The 22,106-nt window shown below is 40.9% G+C and overlaps 2 protein-coding genes across 5 annotated transcripts; both read right to left on the bottom strand.

Annotated features, from left to right (window-relative positions):
- Positions 1 to 1,378: 1,378 nt before the first annotated feature.
- Positions 1,379 to 11,706, bottom strand: smarcd2 (SWI/SNF related, matrix associated, actin dependent regulator of chromatin, subfamily d, member 2). Its single transcript, XM_040038954.1, has 13 exons — positions 11,108 to 11,706; positions 8,550 to 8,749; positions 6,314 to 6,356; positions 6,107 to 6,229; positions 5,389 to 5,508; positions 4,618 to 4,713; positions 4,095 to 4,196; positions 3,835 to 3,996; positions 3,515 to 3,612; positions 3,164 to 3,299; positions 2,939 to 3,061; positions 2,289 to 2,390; positions 1,379 to 2,084 (listed from the first exon to the last, which is right to left on the bottom strand). The coding sequence occupies exons 1-13, from the start codon at positions 11,258 to 11,260 to the stop codon at positions 2,031 to 2,033; spliced, it is 1,512 nt and encodes a 503-aa protein (XP_039894888.1). The 5' UTR covers positions 11,261 to 11,706; the 3' UTR covers positions 1,379 to 2,030.
- A 2,166-nt stretch (positions 11,707 to 13,872) lies between these two features.
- On the bottom strand, positions 13,873 to 22,026 carry atxn7l3b (ataxin 7 like 3b). 4 transcript variants are annotated; one of them, XR_005696904.1, is made up of 10 exons: positions 21,897 to 22,026; positions 21,226 to 21,274; positions 21,017 to 21,140; positions 20,748 to 20,880; positions 20,441 to 20,612; positions 18,759 to 18,859; positions 18,633 to 18,655; positions 18,459 to 18,504; positions 16,358 to 16,512; positions 13,873 to 14,797 (listed from the first exon to the last, which is right to left on the bottom strand). XR_005696904.1 is itself a non-coding variant. In XM_040039222.1 (9 exons), the coding sequence occupies exons 3-9, from the start codon at positions 21,065 to 21,067 to the stop codon at positions 14,718 to 14,720; spliced, it is 606 nt and encodes a 201-aa protein (XP_039895156.1). In that variant the 5' UTR covers positions 21,068 to 21,140; positions 21,226 to 21,274; positions 21,897 to 22,025; the 3' UTR covers positions 13,873 to 14,717. The 4 variants fall into 4 exon arrangements, 1 of the variants encoding a protein (XP_039895156.1); XR_005696905.1 differs by lacking the exon at positions 21,897 to 22,026 and adding an exon at positions 21,422 to 21,859; XR_005696906.1 differs by lacking the exon at positions 21,897 to 22,026 and adding an exon at positions 21,450 to 21,859.
- Positions 22,027 to 22,106: the final 80 nt, after the last annotated feature.

Here is a 22,106-nt window from a genome sequence, read left to right as displayed (position 1 = left end):
CTTTGATGTATAATATATACAAATGCAGACACCGCCACCTACAGTCCATTTTAAAAAACTACACCTTTAAAAAAAAATTCCAGGACGTGTGAGGACAGCGAGACGGTGGTGAGGTGCGCAGTAGGAGTGGCAGATGGGTTCAAGGTGGGGGTGGGATTACATCAGGAATCTGCTCTGAGACCCTTAATGCTTGCAGTGGTGATGGAAAGATTAACAGATGAGTTCACTCAGGCGAATCCATGGACTATCATGTTCACAGATGACAGTGTAATCTATAGTGAGAGCAGGGAGGAGGTAGAAGACTGGGGAGGAAAGGAATGAAGATGGTAGAAGCGAGGCGAAGAATACGTCTGTGAATAAAGGGCAGGCTGGTGTGACAGTAAAGATGTGAGGTAGTGAAGGTAGAGGCATTTAAATGCCTGGGATCAAACATCCAAAGCAAACTGCATAGGAGAGGTAAAAGAGACGGTGCAGGCAAGGTGTAGTGGGTGGAGAAAAAAATCCAATATTCTCTTTAACTTTAAAAATAATTTCTATGTAACCAATATGAATTCTTGGAATACTAAGGAATTGTGTCTGTTAATATTGGGTCTACCTTACGATATAAAGCACCTTCAGCTGGCCCTTGTTGTGATTTGGTGCTAGATAAATAAAATGTAATTAAATTGAAAATAAGAGACCATATTCAAAGCATAATTAAGTCAGTAAATACATGCAAAAATGATCAAAGAATCTAATTCAGTTTTAAACGTTAGGCTGGCCTTTTCTTTGAACCAGTGTCACATTACAAGCTGAGACAGAGCTCTGTTAGTGAAGGGTGTTTTAGGGTTGGCTGTTATTTGAGGAGTGGTAAACAGAAGCTGTTTGAGTAAGACCAGACATACCTGTTGAAACGGCTGCTCTCAGAGGCACCTAAGCTTTGCAACCAGCCCCAACATGCACCTCACGGCATATCTGCAGCTCTCTAAGCATGCAATCGAGGGTGTGTGGTAGACGACATTATTACAACGGACAATATTCTATATAAATTCTTACCCCTCTGTAACAGGCTGAATGTTGTTAAAGAACACACAGTACGTGAACATTTGTAAGTATATTTATTGTAAAAAATACTCCAAATGTATAAAAGATAAAGGCTTTTGATTGATACACAACATGCAAACATTTAACAAAGAGAAGCTGTACAAAAATAACATTTGTACACAACGTTTTTACCTCATCTTAAATTCTATGTGCCTTCTTCACTAAAGACATTTTGGCACAATGATATCTGTCAAAAAGTAATGTTTCAAGAACTTTAAGACTGATGTACAAAAAGTCAACAAAACAGCAAAGCTTTAACTCATGAAACTATAAACTGTACACAATATTTTGGCGCTTTTTTTTTTCCTTTTTTAGCTGACATACTGCAGTTACATTCCTATCAAATTATTAATAGCAGTTAACTTTCTTTGAAGGTATGGATCCGTCCAATCTAAAGAGCCTCAGCTCCTCTTCCCCTCGAATCACCCCACTAACAAATAAAAACGGCATGTAAACATTCACAAAATCAGAATGTTTCATTTCAACTTTCAAAAATGCTGCAAAAGCATTAAACGTATTATACACACTGGAATGAAATGCTTAATTCTACCATGCCTCCAGGAAGATCAGGCATTACTCTTATCTAAAAATTATGGCTTTTCAATGTAAGGGTAAACACATACCTCTTTCAAAACAGCACTCAAAGTGACAGTGAAAACACCCAAACAGCACCAGTGCTTAAACAGCATTTTGTACCAGAGACAAAACATATTGCAAAAATAAAAAAAGGATAAAGGTTATTTAAACAGGCTCAATATATCAGATACTACAAGGCAAAGATATTATTAAAGGTCATATAAGCATCACTTTGGTCCCCGAACTTTGCGTCAGTGACGATGGCTTTCTGAACATTTAAAGGTGAAAGAATTCTTTCCAGTTTCAGCTGAGTGGAACATTAACAACTCATGAGTAAACCTAAGGTGGCTGTGCCTCCTTTAGAATTGTACTTAGGTGAGTCGGATACCCAACACCTGCTCCAGCTCTTGCCTTCTCTGCTGCACCTATAGCAAAGAAGAGGTTAGACTCAATGGCAAAACCACAAACTGTATAGAAAAAATGGACGCTGTGACATCACACATTGGTTTTGAAATTTCGAATTATCTTTCTAATTTTATTTTGTTGTAATGTTTTGACTTACCACATCTTGACATGTATAAGCTAACACTAGTTAGCACTAAAAAGTGTATTATTCACTGTCTACTTACTTTGGAGTAAACATATCTGCCCACTGCCTCTGGCACCCAGGGCTCATGGTAGAACTCGGTCCTCCTCTCCTCTTCTGGGTTTCCAGTCACATCTGTCATCAACTGAAAGAACAGAAATGCATCGCTGAACACAGGGAACCAAAACTGAATGATTAAAGAAAAGGGGTTTCTATTCCCACATGCTAAGACGGTACTGTAAAGACTGATTCATGCACTGCCAAGTGACTGTAGTAGTACTGAGAGTCTGATGGATCAATGATTCACTGAGTCTGGTTCCTAAAGGCCTACATCTTAATCCAGGTGCTAACGTCTCTCCAGATGAGGAATGCAGCACAAACAGCTAACTGGTGTTTTGCTTTCAACTGAATACCAATGCTATGTTTGGACACAGTCCTGTGAACCAATGGTGCCTTTGTGTGCCCAGCAGTTAATTGTCTATGAAAGCTGGAAACATACTACCACTGCTCACAAAATAACTGCAGCTTTTTTTATTAAATAGAGGGAAAGCTTTGCAGGCAACTGTACAAATATGAGAAAAGCTCAAAGTGAGTGAAGATGATACAAATATCGTGTTACTAAACTATAACATGTTTTGCTGTTGTGTAGACAAGCACGTATGAGCATTTTAGAAGCTGGAGCATAGCGTCTACCTTCAGATCCCTGGACTGAGACTTCAGCCAATCCTTGATGAACTCCTGTGGATTATTGCTGAAGCTCAGCATGAAATCTCTTTCGGTCTTCAGCTGGTTAATGTACTCAATGGTTTCATGAATCTGTAGCGAATACAAACACCAGCAGCACATTTTCAGAATTAAATGGAGTATGCAATTTTTTTCCCCCTCCACGACTCTGGTGAAGTGCAGATGAAGCCTTACCTTCATCTCGAGGGCAGCGATTTCTTGCTGGTTGGTTGTAGAAGACAGGAAGCTGTTCATTTGACCCTTAAGTGGGTCGTCCACTTCCACGTCAATGTCATAGCATGCGGTCTTCTTCTGATCGGTGGGATCCACGCTGCTCGGGGGAGACACAATGACAGTTTGGAGAGAAGGAGTGATGCTGACAGCACACTTGTATAAGCACACTAAGAAATAACAGGCCAAAACATAAAGCTAAGGAAACTATCGTTCAGTATGAGCCTCACACACAGGGCTTTCTAATATTCACTGAGAGGCTGATGTAGCTCTTTTTTCAGACAGAAAGAGGTAACATGATCCAGGCTCCCCTACCTAATGACGTGATTGATAATAATGGGGTCAGGGTGCTGCAGCAGGCCCGCCAGTTTCATGGGAATCTCAGAGAACCTCATGCGTGGACAGCCGAAGATCTGGACAGGATTTAGTTAAAGAACAGAGCAAGTTAGACAACATAAGGGGAAAAACTTTTTTTCCTATTTGAGGTCTTGCAAAGGGCTACAAAACAACACCTCACAAAAATCATAATTGCCTGAATGCAAATCATTTAGCTGTGAAATTAAATACATGCAAAATGATGTTTCAGTGCCAAAATATCAAAGCGCCACAAGCCATTTCTAGCCATTTGCCATTACCTGTCTGAAATAGCGGTTGCAGTTGATGTACTCTTTCTCATGACTGTCCTGCAGCTTGTTGTTCTTGATGTAAAGCCAGAGAGCTTGCATGATGCTGGCTCGTGTCTGTGTGTGTACACCCAGAAGGCGAGCCAACCGTGGATCCAGTTTGTACTGAGGGGGCTGATCAAAGAAAAGCATCGGGACAAAGCAAATGTTGGTGGAAAAAAAGAAATATCATCAGGAAAAAATTTAGTGACGGTTGAGAAAGTAAGTGGCACCTGGTGGTCGAGCATGAGCAGAAGGGTGCATTTAACATTCACGTCTCCTGGCCTTTTGACCTGGAAACCATCCGTCTCCTGAGTGGTGGGCATTCTGTGCCACTGGAAGATGAAGACGTGATTTTTTTAAAGCAGATAAGCAGATTTTATTAACATGAACTTTACGAAACTACTTTACAACAATAATGACTCAGTGCCAGGTTAAATAAACCGTTCCATCGGCAGATCCCTAAGACTGGAAATTCTCACTTTCACCACTGTTAACCACAATTTTTCAGTTTAAAAAAGAAGAAGAGAGAATCTGGTTTATGTGTGGGATGAGTTCACACACAATAAGCCCGCCTACAGTCAAAAAAAAGAAAGAAGGATTGGCTCCAAACTTCTAGTGTTTCAATCTGAGCTCAGCTTCTTGACCACAGCTAAACAAGGTCGGTGCTGGCGAACTAGTATCACTCTCTGAACTTCTGGTGTCAATGTGCCTACAATGTTCTGAATGGAACTGCAACCAAGGTTTATGTCATACCTCTACTAAGTGGTTATCAGGCCCGTAGAGCTCCTTATCAAGCTCAATCACCAGGCTTTTGAAGAAAGATGAAAACTTCCTCTTCTGCTTGCCAGCCTGGGAAGACAGAAAGCACGAAACAAAAGTGTCAGAAGGACGGAGCAGCAAGAAAGCAGTGTATTCTTATTGTGCTGTGTCAGTGTGCAGCTGCATTGTTTAGCTCTGACCGCATTGGGGGTGGTGGTGAAGCGCAAAACTGTAGACTAGAAAAAGCTGTCTTCACCCCCCCCCTTGTCTGCCCGCTCCCCAGCCCTGTCAGAGTCTGTTTGCTCAACACGACCCCTTCACTCCTTTCCCTCACATCCCTTTTTCTGTTGCTCCATGCAATACTCCTCCACATGCCTAAACCCATGAGACTGAGGAGAAATTTTAACAGACAAAAAAAAAAGGAAAAAAAAGACCTCCTTCTCCTTCATGTGGCCCCAGATGACACAATGAGTCGAGCTAGAATTGATGTCGGGAGGGGAGGCTAGTCAGCTCATGGTATGCAACGGCCAGTGGTTTCAATTCCGTATTTCAAATGAGATCCTGAGTGTGTGTGTGTGTCAGCAGTTGTGGGGTGGAATGAGAAAAGCTGTAAACACACATCTGGCTGCGTAGTCTGAGCCAAGAACACTGGCCAACTCAAGTTTGAAGAAACACAATGAGAGAGACTGAAATACTTGCAGTCAGACCACACCGGGACAATAGCGAGAACACTCGAATGCGTTTTTTTTTTTTTTTTAAACTTACTTCCTCCAGGAGTTTGCCCTCGACTCTCAGCTCCCAGGAGGACACCTTCTCCGCCTCCTCACCCTCGGGTTTGCTGGGAGTGTACGTGTTGGAAATGTAGATCCTGAGCTTGCGCTTTTGCTGTGTAATTTCAGAGGGACAAGCAGATGTATCAGGAATTCTGGCAACAATTGAGCCTCTCAAGCTCACTTGCCAAATGCACTCTCCAACAAAGACAAACGCTTCATTTCAGGCTATTAAGGGTGTTTACAATAACTTCATCCTTATGTATAAGTTCACATTATTAAGACCGGAAAACACTGCTACCTAACGAGGGATTCACAGGAAAAAGTTGTGACCGTTTTAACTTCACACCAGTCACACCGTTTGCTCTTCTCTGTGGCCGTGTCACAGTTGGATTAATTTACTGCTAATGCAGATTTTCCTGCTGCTAGAGTTGTTGTTGTTGTGACACATCTCAGCAGACCGAGTGTTTCTGCCACTAAGGTTAACGTTAACAGTTAAAATTGTAGCAAGAAAACACAAAGGTCAGATTTCAGTGTGGGAACCAACTGTCCTGCTGTTCTGTGGAAACTGCTTACACTGTGCTCCGCAGGAACTCGGATTACAGCTGAGATCATGTTTTACTGACTTCTCATTTGTTTCAGTGGACAAAGCCTAAAAATAATCTTCTCATGGTATACTTTTAACTGCATGACAATGGATCAAGAACACATACCATAATGGGCTTTTTGATGGCTTCCTGAATCTCCATACGCTTTCGAGCGATGGTCTGGTCCAGCTTCCTCTCAAAGGCCAGGAGGTCCATGTAGGCCTGGGACTCCGGGACCAGATCTCGGATCTAGAAGACAGTAGCAGGTGAAGATTGAGGAAATACAGCCAACTGGGACAACAGTGTTATTCAAGGGGTTCGAGGTTTTCCTACCCTCTGTGGCAGAACCTTGTCAGCCATCTTGCGCCTTTTTGCTCTGAATCATAGAGAAAAAACAAGGAAAATTATTCAGTTTGGAAAGAAGACCGCTTTAACAGTCTCTACGATGTGAAGGAGCGGATTTCTAAGAATATCTCAAACTGAGCTGTTGTTTTCCAGTGTGTGTGCCATCATTTTGCTTTCGGCCTCATAAGTATGACTTCAGTCAACCAATTTCACAGAAACTGGCCACACACCAACACATGATATAGGATCAAATAAAAGATCCCTTTCATTTAACCCGATTACCGGTAATTGGAAGACTTCACAGTGCGATAATATAATCTTGGCCAATGCGATATGTTAATCAAGTCCCCTGAAAGAGTGCTTCAGGTTTTTACTTACCGACTTCATTAAATTGATTTCGTTTCCTTAATTATACACTTCACCTTGGCAATGACTGAATTTAATTTCCATGTGATTAAATGAGAATTTAGGATGGTGGCACCATGACTCACTAATCTTCCTAGACTGAGATTATGCTAAGATACTGACTTTTTTTTATGAAATTAACCTTAAAAACACAACAGAATCATTGTGGACGAAGCATTACGGATGGCCGCATTTATGAGCGTGGCGTCACGGAGCAGTCTGAAGTCAAAAATACCCACTTGTGTCTGCTGCTTTGAAAGCAAAGGCCAGTCATGAGACGCTGGTATCCTCGTGTCTGTGTGATCTGAGCCGTGCTTTTAACAGTACAGCCACTTTACAAACAGACGGGAGAACAAATCATGAATGAAACGTTCTGTTGAGACAATGTAAATAAACCACAAAAGGGGAAAAAGTAAAAAAGATTTACCGCATTTTTATAGCTGGATGACTCCACCCATTTTGTCAGAGAAAATATTAATGGAAAACTCCCTAGAGTGACCGTGTTTTCCTGTACACTCAGATTCATATCAGTACTCTTATTTTCACACAAAAATTACTTTATTCTAGTGAACTCTTTCCTGGAGTCATTAAGTCACAAATAATCCTAAAACGAATGTTAATGTTGGACTTGGCAGTGGGGTTGAACCTGGCTTTTGAAAACCTGTATTTACCTTTTTTTCTCTCTATGATGTCAGCAAGAGCAGATACCTTTATTATAGTCATCTCAGCCACACAGCTCTGGCTATGAGCCACTTCTGTTACGAGGGGCAGCCAATTATCAGAAAGTTGGCTTTGAGAGAGGTGTTAGAAACAGACTAGTGTTTATACAGATCTTTCAGTTTCCAGCTGAAGGACTAAAGCAAAGTATAAGATGAGGTACTTTTTGGATGCTCTTTAAGGGGTGGATGGATCTGCGTGTTTGCTTTGGCACAGATGCCGTTCCTGACACAGCCCTCACATCTATCCAGTGTTGGGCCAGGAACTAGGAATGCACAAGTTTGTGACCCCCTGAGGGTGCATTTGTGCATCTCCTCCCCATCTAGAAGCAGGAATCTTGTAAGGGGAATGTGTAAACCACTACACCCATGGAGCCAGTATGCACAGTATAAGATGAGTAAGATTAAACTGTAAATCATCCAGAGCTACTCTAGAAAAGTACAAGACCAACAATATGGAGCTGGAAATAAGCACGAAAGTTTCTCAATAAAAAAGGGGGACATGTGACAAGCAGTCAAGTGCTAAAAAGAAAAATGGTTGTTGTTGCTTGATATTAAAATTAGGCTTGGCAAAAACTTTAGAGCTGAACCTATTTTATATCATTTATAAGTTACTGGGGAAAAAAATACCTGGTAACAGTTTTAATTCTTTGAACAAGTGATTTAACTCTTTCTCCTATAAAGGCGACATCTGATGACCTCCCCAGCACCCTTAATCACAAACCTCAGTATTTATCAATAAAGATGTGCTTTGACAACCATTAGAACAGTTTCTGGGTTTTTCTAAGGGTCGCTACATAGGCAGAGACCACCCTCACTAACACTCCATCACTTGTGTAGCAAACCCAGTGATTTTCATCTATAAGCAGCAGTTCTGAAAAGAATTTCAGCAGGTCACTACTAGCAGCTTTCAAGTGGTAAAGAGTTAATGATAAGAGGAAAAAAAGAAAACATTTTTGGATTTCATTTACTTAATGAATAATCAATAATAGATTTAATTGTTTAAAAGTCATGAAGGAGTAATAGCTAGTTATTTTAGATGGCAGTGAGGTCCAAACACTGGCAGTACCATCCCCTACATTTTGTCCCGTCTCCTCTCTTACCCTCGTCTGAGGCCTCCCAGCGCCTCTTGTTGCTGTTGGTGGTGCTGGTGATGAAGAAACCGTTTCCTAGAGGCGTCCATGCTTGGGGGTCCCATGCCTGCCCGCATGGGAATGCTACTGCTACCATAAGAGGGACCAGGCAGCTGACCCCCCATTGACCCCATGGGGCCCCCCACTCTGCTGGATGGCATCCCAGGGCGCTAGAGAAAAGGAGGGAAACTGATTTCACAGAACAATTTCTCCATATCTACACAAAAAAATAATATTTCATCTAGGACTAAAGGAAATCAAGGATCTGATTTATTAAAGAGATACAAAAAAGTACCTATTTAAAATAATAATAATGAAAACCAATGATGTGTGAAGCTGTTTGCAAATAAATTTAATATAGTATGATCAACTTATATCAAATTCTAGCTTTTTGGATCGGGTGGGTAAAAAGAATGCTCAGTGACATACAGTACTGTCACTTACACTGTTTGCTTTTGGTTGTACCACAAATATTATGAGTCATAATATCCCCATTAAAAACATGCCAAAAACATAACCCCACCTGCAGAAACAGTGCATTTATGTTTTTAAGCTCTGAGGTTTAATTATGAAGTTGTGCATATAAAGACTGTTATGGTACTGCAGTGTTTATCTCCATCTACACAAAGCACAACCTCTTTCAACTTTAAGGTTTCACATATCAGGATATAATGAAAAGAAATCAGGTGCTTAGTAAGCTTTATAATTTGCTAAATATAACCTCAGATGAAATACAACACATGACATATTACACTGTGGTTTTATTTATTGTTAAACAAAAATAATAAATAGAAATGCAGAAGCAGTAAAGTAACAGCCAGATGCTGCTAATCAAATGCATTTCATCAATTTATTAGTTTCAGGAAGTGTGAACACTTCTGTAACAGCAGAGGTTTTGACAGTTTGCTGGTTTGGAGGATTCAGGTGTGTTAACACAAAGACATCAATGATAATCCTTGAGAAGCAACTGCTGCCCATCAATTACAAACAATATGAATCCATCTGTCTACAGTGAGAACTATTATCTACAAATGGAAAGCATTCAAGACAGTTGCCAATCTTCCCAGGAGTGAACGTCCCAGCAAATTCACTCCAAGTTCAAGCATTGCAAGAGCTACTTCTCAGGCCTCAGTTAGCATGCTAAATGTTAAAGTTCATGGCAGCACAATTAGGAAAAAAATAAACAAGTACGGCTTGTTTGGAACGGCTTTCAGAAGAAAGGCTCTCACATTTGAACAAACCACAAAACCTCTGGCGCAATGTTCTTTGGACAAGTGAGACCAAACTGGGGATATTTGGCCATAATGCTCAGCACTACATTTTGTGAAAACTAAACACAGCATAACAGCACAAACACCTCATACCAGCTGTCAAGCACGGTGATGAAGTCAAATGCAAGGCCATATACTTGACAGCTAAAGCTTGAGTGCAATGATCACAAGCACACAAACAAATCTACAACAAAATAGCTGAAGAAGACAAGAATCAACGCGGTGTAATCACACAAAGTCCTCAACGCATAAAATGCTTTGGCAGGATCTTAAGAGAGCTGAGCATAAACAAATGCCTGCAAATGCCGATGAACTGAAGCAATGTTGTAAAGAAGAGTGCACCAAAATTCCTCCTGATGTGAAGGGCTGATAAAGTCATACAGAAAAGGATTACTTCACACTGTTGCTGCTAAAAGCGGTTGAACAAGCTCCTGAATCTTGAGGCGTGCTTAGTTTTTCACACACTGCTTCTGCATTTCGGCTCAGTTTTTGTTATATAAATAATAACACAGTGTAATATGTCGTATTTTGTTACACATCTGAGGGTGTACTTATTTTAAGACCTGTTACTGACTAGATTTTTTTTCTTTTTAATTAGGTCTTTATATGTAACACATCAGTACTGTAAATAATGTATCAACAAATTGTGAGAATTCTCACACTTTGTTCAGTTTGTAAACATAAAAACAAAGTCTAAACCCAAATGGCTCCAACTGTCAAAACGGGGGTAACTGCGATGGTGTCTGTTAACTACAGGGGAAGCTGCAGATGGTGACAATACTGGCACGATATATGCAGGCTTGCCTCTGGGCAGATGGTGCTGATAAACTTTTGCTTTCACGCTAACTGACAGGAGGCGAAGCGGGCAACCACGTGATTTTATTTTTCACACGCGCACAAAACGCTAAACGATATCAAATTGAATTAAACGTCCCACTACTTTTATGAACCACTTTAAATGCCATAAAAGAAAAAAAAAGGTTACACTTAATTATTGCGGTAATTAATAAATAATTACACCCACTTCGAAGGCGGAAGTAGTGTCCACGCGGTGATATATAATGAGCTTTATGTTTGTTTGTTTTTATTTCCATGTCTCTCTGGCGACTATTTCAATTAGCTACTTTTATTCAAACACGAATTTAAAAAAAAGTAACGAAAAGCTTAAACAGACATGGGGGTGATCGGACAAATACCGTCACCCTCACCTTTCACTCAGTTTCTTTATTCGACACGGAGAAATCAAGCAGAACCTACCTGGGGGTATTGGGGAACGCTGCTCATGCTTCTGGGATATCCCCCCGGAGGCTGGGGCATTCCTTGCATCCTCATGCCCGCGGCAAGCCCAACGTTCATGGGGCTCATACTCGGGTTCATCGGAGGACCCGTGAAGCTTCCCCTCGATGCCATCTTCTAGAGCCACAAGTGGTTAAAAGTGACGGGAACTTCAAACCAAATTCGGCCCAAATAAAAGTGCGGCAGGCTGAAGTCTCCAAGTAGGTAGCTAACTAACTCCGGGTACTTCTGCTTAGGTCGGTTTCTGGTTTGACAGCAAGCACACTGTCAACAAAAAGCTAGCTAACGTTAGCTCACTTCCTACCGTTTCAAGTTCCGGGATTTGCTTCTACCTAGTGACTGCTCGTTTTGTGAACACACCAAGTGGGAGCTGTTGTCATCTCCCACTCGCGCCTTTACGACTGAACGACGCCACATAAACGATAACTAACAGCTATTACACCGTGAGGCGAATGAAAAACATGATAACGTCGTACTAAAGACAAACTGAGTATCTTGAGCAGATAGCTTGTCTGCACTCTAAAGCAAAACCAAGTACTCTCAACTACATGCTGCGTTCACAAACATCGGAAATTATGAAGTTCCAAATTTCAGCGCGCAATAATCTCGATTTTTTTCTTTTCGAACACCTTTAAACACATGCTAGTCCGAAGTCTTTATTTCTTTTGTATTTTGTAAAAGTATATATTTTCAATTATGTTTTATTTTCAATGCTTGATTTCAAATGTGACTTACAGAAACTTGCGCTTGGTTTTGTAATAGTGTAATTTTGTTTCTTGATCAGAAGCTCGAGACTTTTCTCAGTAGTGCCAAACTATAACCTGGAGTAATACTCTGCCTCCTGAACACTAATTTTTGGTAAACAGTAATGTGCTGAATCTAGAAGTCTTATGCCACCCATCCTTATATTTTCCTGGGGGAAATGACGGAGTAAGGCAAGGCAAGTTTATTTATATAGCACAATTCAACAGCAAGGTGATTCAAAGTGCTTTACAGAGACATTAAAAAACAAAAACAACTAAAAAGCATGATTTAAAATGGGAAAAAAAATAAAGGAACAGTAGATAAAATCAGTAGTTAAAATGTACGTTTTGAAATTTACGCTTAAAAGTAAAACATTGCGAATTTGGTGCTTTATTCAAATGCAGCTGAGAACAGGTGAGTCTTCAACCTGGATTTAAATAAACTGAGTGTTTCAGCTTATCTGAGGCTTTCTGGGAGTTTGTTCCAGATATATGGAACATAAAAGCTGAATGCAGCTTCTCCATGTCTGGTTCTGACTCTGGGAACTGATAAAAAGCTGGATCCAGATGACCTGAGGGATCTGGAAGGTTCATACTGGGAGTAGGCAATTTACTGAGACATATAGGGAAATGCAGGATAAAAGAAAAGGGGAAAAAAACAGAGGCTGTACAATTCTAGCGAGCTTGAAAGCCAACATGGTATGGCTACATTTATTCATCAGCACAGCATGAACTCTCTTAAGCAACTTAAATGCTCTTCAGGAATAGTTCTCTTAGCTATATGTCCCTCCAGTCTTCTTGAGGGACATTCAAAGCTCTTCTTTGTTTGGGATTACCTTCCTGCTAAAAAATGATGTCACTGCCAGTCAGACACTTCTCAGATTGCATTGCATGGTGGATCTAAATATGATGGTACTGGTACTTTTCCATTAATTTTAAAGAGATCCCCAACACCATTTGCTGAAACACAGCCCCAAACCTCAAGAGAGCCTCCACCATGTTATACAGATGACTGTAGACACCCACTGTTCTACCACTCCCCTAACCTCCTCTGTACAGTCCAATTCTTGTGAAGTTTTGCATACCTCAGCCATTTCTCTCCATTTCCCTTCCTTAAGAATGGCTTGTTGATGGCCAACCTTCCACTGAGGTTACTTCTGATGAGCCTTCAGTAAACAGTACATAGATCCTCTGTCAGTTTTTCTGGATTTTTTCTGTTTACTGTTCATCTGTTGTAGATATTTGTTTTAGGCTTGGCACTCCCCCCCCTCTATTTGTCCAGTTTCTCCAAGTTCTTGCACACAATACCAAATTATGCCAAGTCTTCAGCTAGTAGCTCTTTAGAAATCAGCTTGTTGCTGTAACATACTCAAACTGTGTTATCTTTGGAATTATTTGTGTCTAAAAAAGTGCCACTTTAAAACTGGTCCTGTGCTAAGTTATCTGGTATATGCAGACATAAAACTGGTTCCTCCCGTGAGTTAAATGCCCCCTTTTATGCTTGAATTTAAAGAGAAAAGAAAAACATTCTCCCAAAGATGGTCAGGTACAAGGACTGAATATGAATATGAGTGACAAAGCAGCCCACATTCAAAGAAAAACTTTGAAAGACTTTCAGAAAGCCTTGAGAACTATTGCTCATCAAAATCTTTTAACCTATGGGCTACATTAATGCCTGTACTGCAGAGTTTAGGAAGGCTACACAAAAACAACATTATCAGCTCCCCCTTGGCACAATGAACTCTGAATAAGAAGCTTGAACTGTATGAACATGGCTGTGTTTACAACATGACAGTTTTCTGAGAATATGACCTACAACCACACTAACCAGGATAATATTTAGCCCCACATCTAGCAACAGAAGCATGTGTACATCATCTGATCAACAGCACCCCCTGTTGATCAGTTAGACATTAATTCCATGTACTTGGTTGCCGTTTTATACATTTTATACTTTTGTTAAAATGAATGTGAAAACACAGGACAGATAACAAATCATTTATTTTGCTAGACAGATGAAACAAACTGAGCCATGATAGCAGCAATTCAACTATTAGAATATTTACACTATCACATCACACCAAGGACACATGTAACCCTTTACAATGTAAACACATGATACAAAGACATATTTCAATGCTAGAAAACAAGCAACTCTATCCCACCAAAAAAGAAAAAAAAATGAAAAATGAAGAAACCTGCTTTCTGCACCAAATACCTGCTTCTACACTTAAGGAGTTCGTGTCCTGAACATTGTGAAACAAGTTTCCACAGGTGAACGACAGAGATGCTTGTCTTTAAATTCTGTTTGAGAAATTCAGACAGTGAAAGGTGAAAATAAGACAAACCATTAGCAAGGATTGTCTTTGACATTATTGTTTTTTTTCTTCAAAGAATGAGATTGTAAAATGTGAGGTAATATAAGGACATCCACTGTGTAATCATTTCTGTATTTTATGAAAAGAAAAGAAAATACTGTAAGCGTACACCGTCTCTGAATGAATTACACTGCAGTTTACATCTGTGCAGTGAAATCATATTTGGTGACAAGTATCAGTCGAAAATGATAACTACATAAAATTATTAAAAAAAACAAAACAAGTGTTGGTACAATGATTTTCTGAATAAAAATAAATTTGTCAAGTATAAGGTTGGGAGTTCTGAACTGCTTCTGCAGAGCAGCAAACACCACAAACGTTGCCTTTAACCATCAACGTCCATTCATTTCACAACATAAAGAACCAAAGGTGAAGTGTTGTTGGTCGTCCTGTGAGCGTGTCTCTGTGTGCATCTCCGCGCACATGATGGTGAGAGAATGTGTGTTTGTGTTATTGAGAGAATGCCTCGTCTTTCATCAGCATGCGCGGGCTCTCCTGGTTGTCCATGCGACGTCTGGGACCCATCATGCCTAGAGGAACACGCGCACCATTTATTTATTCAATCCAGACACATAATTGATTTCAACTGGTGTTTAGTGTCTCAATCACTACACTATTACTGGTTCTAAATTATATGTGCACCAGACAATTTATTAGGTACAGCTGTTCAACTGCTCATTAAGGCAGATATCTAACCAGCCAATCACATGGCAGCATCTCAGTGCATTTAGATATGTAGAGATGCTCAAGACAGCCTGCTGAAATTAAAATTGAGCCTCAGAATAGGAAAAAAAAGATGCTTTAAGTGTGGTTTAAAGAAAACAGAAAATATCCAATGAGCAGCAGTCCTATGGGTGAAAGTGCCTCATTGATGCCAGACATCTGGAGTATGGTAATAACCACAATACAGTTAAGGTACACAGAAGAGCATCTCTGAACGCACATGTTTAGCCTCGAAGCAGAAGACCACAGCGGATGCCCTTCCTGTCAGCTAAGAACAGGAACCTAAGACACATTTCCTGACCAAATTTGGACAATAGAAGGTTGGAAAAACATTGCCTGGTATGGTGAGGCTTAGTTTTTGCTGCAACATGCGTAAAAAACAAAACAAAACAAGAAACCATTGATCCATTCTACCTTGTCTCAACTGTTCAGACTTCTGGTGGCAGTGTAAGAGTGTGGGGAAATATCTTCTTGGCACAATTTGGCCATTATCAATGTGGACCAGAATCTCTGAGGAATGTTTCCAGCACTGCGTTGACCCTGTGCCATGAAACATGAGGGCAGTTCTGTGCACAAATGGGGTTCCAACCCAGCACAAGAAAGATGTATTTAATAAAGTGGCCAGTGAGTGTATTTTGAATTATTTTTATAATATGCTAGCTAGCAGAAATTGTTAAGTTTTTTTTAAATATTTCTTTTTAGTTGTACACTTGGTTTATACCAGTAGGTGCCTGGGGGTAGCTGTAGCTCAGGTGGTAGAGCAGGTCAGCTACTAACTGGAAGGTTGGATCCCAGTCTGCTCTAGTCTGCATGCCAAATATCCTTGGGCAAGATACTAACCCAACATTAATAAAACATGGCATCACACGTCCATCAGAGTGTGAATGTGTATGAATGTTAGATAGGGAGCAATTAACAACTTAGAAAGTGCTTGGGTGTGATTGGGTAAATGTACAAGTTGTATAAAGAGCTTTGAATGCTCAGAGTAGAAAAGCGCTATATAAGAACCTCATGTTGCTACACTGTGAAGTTTCTTTATTCTACAGAACCAAACGTTCTACCGCATCATACTTTGGTGTGGTAGAAATCTTATGAAGTCAGGGATGTGACAGATATAGAGAAAGCAAAACAGGATATCTTTATAGCCACCATAGTCTGAAGCCAAACACCTTTAACACTTCATTATGTGACCAAATATATGGTCATAGTTTCCTGTTGAATTACACTCATTAATAGTGGCTAATAAAATCAGCTAACGTTACCACGTAGTTGACATTTGGGACAATAAAATTCACCACTTCACGTCATTCTATTAGACATAGATTATTAGGGAATTCTTGTGTAATTTTGCCCTTGAAATCACTTACGTGAGGATAGACTGGTAGAAGCAGCAGCTACTTTTGGCTGCTCCCTTATTTTTAAAGGGTCGCCAAGCGGGTAGCTCTGCATGCTTGGCTTGGCAGATTTCTTTTTTCTTTTTGATGCAACCTCAAAGGGATTTGTGTCTCCTCCTGCGATCGGGCTGAGGAGTTTTCATTTGTTAGGCGAATGTGTAAACCACTACAGTATGGACTGTACTGACAGATAGGCGTAACCTGGAAACATAATACCTCCAGCCAGACCAAGATAAGGACAGAACAAAACATGTTTCATATACAGTGGGGCAAAAAAGTATTTAGTCAGCCACCGATTGTCATCATTTTAAGTGGGGGAACTTGCACAGAGGTCAGTAATTTGCACCAGAGGTACACTTCAACTGTGAGAGACAGAATGTGAAAAAAAAAAATCCATGAATTCACATGGTAGGATTTGTAAAGAATTTATTTGTAAATTAGGGTGGAAAATAAGTATTTGGTCACCTCAAACAAGGAAAATCTCTGGCTCTCACAGACCTGTAACGTCTTCTGTAAGAAGCTTTTCTGTCCCCCACTCGTTACCTGTATGAATGGCACCTGTTTGAACTCATCATCTGTATAAAAGACACCTGTCCACAGCCTCAAACAGTCAGACTCCAAACTCTGCCATGGCCAAGACCAAAGAGCTTTCGAAGGACACCAGGAAAAGTATTGTAGACCTGCACCAGACTGGGAAGAGTGAATCTACAATAGGCAAGCAGCTTGGTGTGAAAAAATCAACTGTGGAAGCAATCATCAGAAAATGGAAGACATACAAGACCACTGATAATCTCCCTCGATCTGGGGCTCCACGCAAGATCTCATCCCGTGGGGTCAAAATGATCATGAGAACGGTGAGCAAAGATCCCAGAACCACACGGGGGGACCTGGTGAATGACCTGCAGAGAGCTGGGACCAAAGTAACAAAGGTCACCATCAGTAACACACTACAACGGCAGGGAATCAAATCCCGCAGTGCCAGACGTGTTCCGCTGCTGAAGCCAGTGCATGTCCAGGCCCGTCTGAAGTTTGCCAGAGAGCACATGGATGATACAGCAGAGGATTGGGAGAATGTCATGTGGTCAGATGAAACCAAAGTAGAACTTTTTGGTATAAACTCAACTCGTCGTGTTTGGAGGAAGAAGAATACTGAGTTGCATCCCAAGAACACCATACCTACTGTGAAGCATGGGGGTGGAAACATCATGCTATGGGGCTGTTTTTCTGCCAAGGGGACAGGACGACTGATCCGTGTTAAGGACAGAATGAATGGGGCCATGTATCGTGAGATTTTGAGCCAAAACCTCCTTCCATCAGTGAGAACTTTGAAGATGAAACGAGGCTGGGTCTTCCAACATGACAATGATCCAAAACACACCGCCCGGGCAACAAAGGAGTGGCTCCGTAAGAAGCATTTGAAAGTCCTGGAGTGGCCTAGCCAGTCTCCAGACCTCAACCCCATAGAAAATCTGTGGCGGGAGTTGAAAGTCCGTGTTGCTCGGCGACAGCCCCAAAACATCACTGCTCTCGAGAAGATCTGCATGGAGGAATGGGCCAAAATACCAGCTACTGTGTGTGCAAACCTGGTAAAGACCTATAGTAAACGTTTGACCTCTGTTATTGCCAACAAAGGTTATGTTACAAAGTATTGAGTTGTATTTTTGTTATTGACCAAATACTTATTTTCCACCCTGATTTACGAATAAATTCTTTACAAATCCTACCATGTGGATTCATGGATTTTTTTTTTTTTTTTTTTTTTCACATTCTGTCTCTCACAGTTGAAGTGTACCTCTGGTGCAAATTACTGACCTCTGTCATCATTTTAGGTGGGGGAACTTGCACAATCGGTGGCTGACTAAATACTTTTTTGCCCCACTGTACTCTAATGTGAAAATGATTCTATATGCTGACTCTGCTATGCTTCACTCTGGTATCCACTGTTATAAAGTGATCTGTGGGTAATTTAACTAATAGTATACATATGACAGCATATAGCAAAGCTGCACTGTTTTAAGATCTGATTACATACAGACAAGCTCCAGCAGGAAGTTAAAATCTTGTTTTCACTTACTGTTCTTATGCTTGAATGATTTGGATCTTCTTGGTGAGTTTGGATTCTGAGGTGGAAAGACAAAATCTTTTATTTTTGAGTTTTTACATGCAGACGAATGCTGGGGGTATTAAAGCAGCGATGCCCAACATGTTTGTTTAGTTAAAGTATAAGGTTTGATGAAAAGAAAAGTACCTTATCAGATTTCCTTTTCTTGGCTGTAAAAGAAAGATTTGTTTTAGAGATTTAACTCAAGAGTTAACAAATATTAGTCACATTTAAATTTCACGCATGCGCAGCCCAAGACTACGAGAGCGTCACCTTTCTTTTCTGCCCCATAAGACCAGTCGTTATCATTGACGTCATCATTATCCTCTTGGTCACTCTCTGACTTGTTGTTGGTGTTGTTACCAGTGACTATTCTGTAAAAGAGGAACAAGCAAGGTATTGCGCGCGCGCGCACACACACACACACACACACACACACACACACACACACACAGTGAGTCAGCATTATTCACTGCAAATAACAGTTTGATTATGAAACAAACTGACTTCAGGCTGAAACTGATTTTTTTTGTTTTCTTGTTTCTGGAGTTCATAAGATTATCATTATTCACTATGCTGCAGGCAGCATAACGCCTGCAGCATATTTAGCTTATATAGAATACTGTGCAAAAGTCTTGAGCTCCCCCTTTCCATTTATGTTTATTTTGCTAGGAAGATGAGGGATAGGTGCGGTGATTTAATGAAACATGGAAACAGAGTATATAAGGTATATATAGAGAATATGGGCAATTCTAATGAGTTTCAAAGTTTATGATATGCCTTTTTGTTCTGTTCTCTCTCAAGATGATCGCACACTGCCTCGACATTGAGGTCCTGGCTCTGGGAAGGCCAATCCATGACTTATGGTGTTCCGTTGTGTGTTTTTATATCCGGGTATGCTTTACCTGCACTAGCAGTGTGATTGGGATCAGTGGCTTGCTGTTGTCAATTATTTTCCAGATATTATTGCATGATGAATCAATATCTGTTTTGTTTTTTTCCACAGTGGTGACAGGGCCTCCAATGTGTTTCACAGATGGCTGTAGAAACTCACTGCTGTGCCTCTTTCCTGACCTCCACAGCGCATACTCACAATTTCACTTATGTATATATTACTCCATCAGACATGTCTCAGTGGATTTTCAGTCCAGTTCTTGTGTAATTTTGCATGTCTCAGCCTTTCCTCTCTGTTTCCCTTCATTAAGAATGTCTTCTTGACAGACAGCCTTCCACTGAGTTCATTTCTGAAGAGGCTTGGATGAACAGGTCCTGTTTCATCTCTTTGGTGTACATAGTTTTTTTTTTAAAGGTCTGCCACTACTTCTTTTGTCCTCCATTTGTCCAGTTTCTTTGACACAATGCACATCACCCCAAGATATCCCAAGTTTTTGGATAATAGCGCTGTGGGAATCACTGTGTTTGTGCAAAAAAATAAATAAATTTTCGTTTGTCAAACTGTGTTTTCTTTGGTGTTTTTGTAGATTCAGAAAGTAAAACTGGAACAAACTGTAAATTGTTGTTACAGGTTGCCGGTTGCAAAAAGTAAGAAATTAAAATTAGTTCATTGCCAAGTTGTCTTTTATGTGTAGACACAACACTGGTTCTGTCCTTGAGTTCGGCACCTTTTATATGCTTGAATGATTCACAGGTCAGTGTTAAGTAACTTAGCAAACAAAACTAACATTCCTTTAAAAATGGTCTAGTTAAAGCAGCCAATGTACAAAGAAAACCTCTGAAAGACCTTCAGAAAGCCTGGAGTTTCAAATATATGAACCATCTCTCAAAACCACTTAAAAAAAAAAAGCCAAGAACATGTGGCTCCTTGGAAGCCATAGTCAAACACCTTGGTTTTCAGATTCATAAGACAACACGGTGAAAACATTTGAGATTACCACAGCCTCTACTCACACAGAGTCTCAAATCAGCTGTGTTGGCTGCTTTTTTAATGCCCATACCTGCGGTTGGCTATACGGCTGCTGTTACGTCCCATCCCCAGACATTTCTCCAGGTGTGGAGCAAAGCGTGAGGCAGCAATACTCCGGCTACAGTTGGGACATACACACTCCTTGTTTTTCCACTGGTTGTACACTTGGCCAAACACATCCAGTCCTGGCTGGTCCACAATTTCTGGAAGTCGAAATAAAGTCATTTGATTTATACGTTAATTATTCTCTGGTGTACGCAGGCTGGTATTGAAGAAACAACTCAGCTTTACTTGGCTGAAGAAGAAAAGAAAGAAAAAAGAAAAAAGTCTGTGCTCACCGAAGTCCCTCATACTTTCTTGGTCCGTGTCATCCAGGAAAAAATAGCCCTGCTTTACTGCCCGGTGGACCTCAAAGCAAAGTCCCAGGCAAGCATCCTCCACTAGGTCAGACAGGATGTCCTGAGCTAGGGCCTGGCAGGGAAGAGAAAGACACACAGTGTTGCCTGATTGCTTTATTGTGTTTTTGTTCTGAAGCAATTCAGCCACACGTGTCTGCAGATACAATGTGCATTTCCAAGTCTACCAGAAGGCTTCCACGCCATTGTACCTCCAGCTTGCTGTTGTCCAGGCTGGACACTGAAACCTCCTCCATTTTCATTTGCCAGAACTACCAGATGAGCAGACACTGCTGTGGTCATGCTGTAGCTCAGCAAGCATTGGCCAAAACAGGGCTGCAGCGGGAGTGATACACAAGTAAGCAACACGGTGGCAAACAATGAATGCAAATCAGTCTGTGGGTGAGATGCGTGGACTTACAACTGCACGTTGAACACTGCCAGGGAGTCACTTCCCAACGTTTTAAAACCTGGAAAAAAATGACAATAACTTGGCGTTGGTGGGTGTTTTTCCCCTTTTAAGCACTGCAACAACTCAAAAAAAAACCAAACAAACAAACAACAACAACAGACGAAAGAAGGAAAACGTGACGCTACAGCGGTGCTCCGAGTATTACCGTGTAATGAAAGTAGCTTAGCCCTAACCTTGGAGAAGAAAACAAAGAGCTTGGCTGTGAATGGGCTGCTTGCGAGATGAATTGAAAATGCCAAGAGGTTAAAGGAGAGGCGGTATCGTACTCACGACCCCCCTCAACAGCACAACTACACAACACGCACAGCTACTAGCCAAACATGCTAATCCTGTCACATTAATTAGAAGCTATGCAACACATTTAGTTGTGACTGGCTGTGTTATTTTATTATGTTGCTGTTTTTTTCTTCGACGCTGGAGAAACAGAGTAACAACGAGGCTCTTCCCCGAACCCCGACACCGCTGCTGCACTGCGGCTGTGCGCCTTTCAACTCCCCGTACAAACACCCAGCAAGGGTGGGAGTGAAGGGACAAAGCGACGCCCCAAACCTCACATAAAGCTCACCGACGGATAATAAAGCAGCCTCAACCCAAATCCCCTATTAATTGTGTTTATTTACCTGTTTCGACAGGCACCCATCTTTACATCAGAGATCAGGCAGGAGCAATCGATCGCTACACGAGTTCCCACCAGCGATTGCTTCCTCTGCTCTTCTAAACCAACTCCAATCGAGTAGTGATGGGATTTCCGACTCTTTTTAGAGAACCGGCTCTTTCGCCTAAACTCACTAAAAAGAGCCGGTTCTTCAGGTTGATTTGTTGCTTTAATT

Source organism: Simochromis diagramma, unplaced genomic scaffold, assembly GCF_900408965.1.
Source record: "Simochromis diagramma unplaced genomic scaffold, fSimDia1.1 OVJJ01000402.1, whole genome shotgun sequence".
Taxonomy (NCBI): Eukaryota; Metazoa; Chordata; class Actinopteri; order Cichliformes; family Cichlidae; genus Simochromis; species Simochromis diagramma.
Note: the sequence above shows the minus strand (reverse complement) of the source record. Positions and strands in the feature narration are given on the sequence as shown.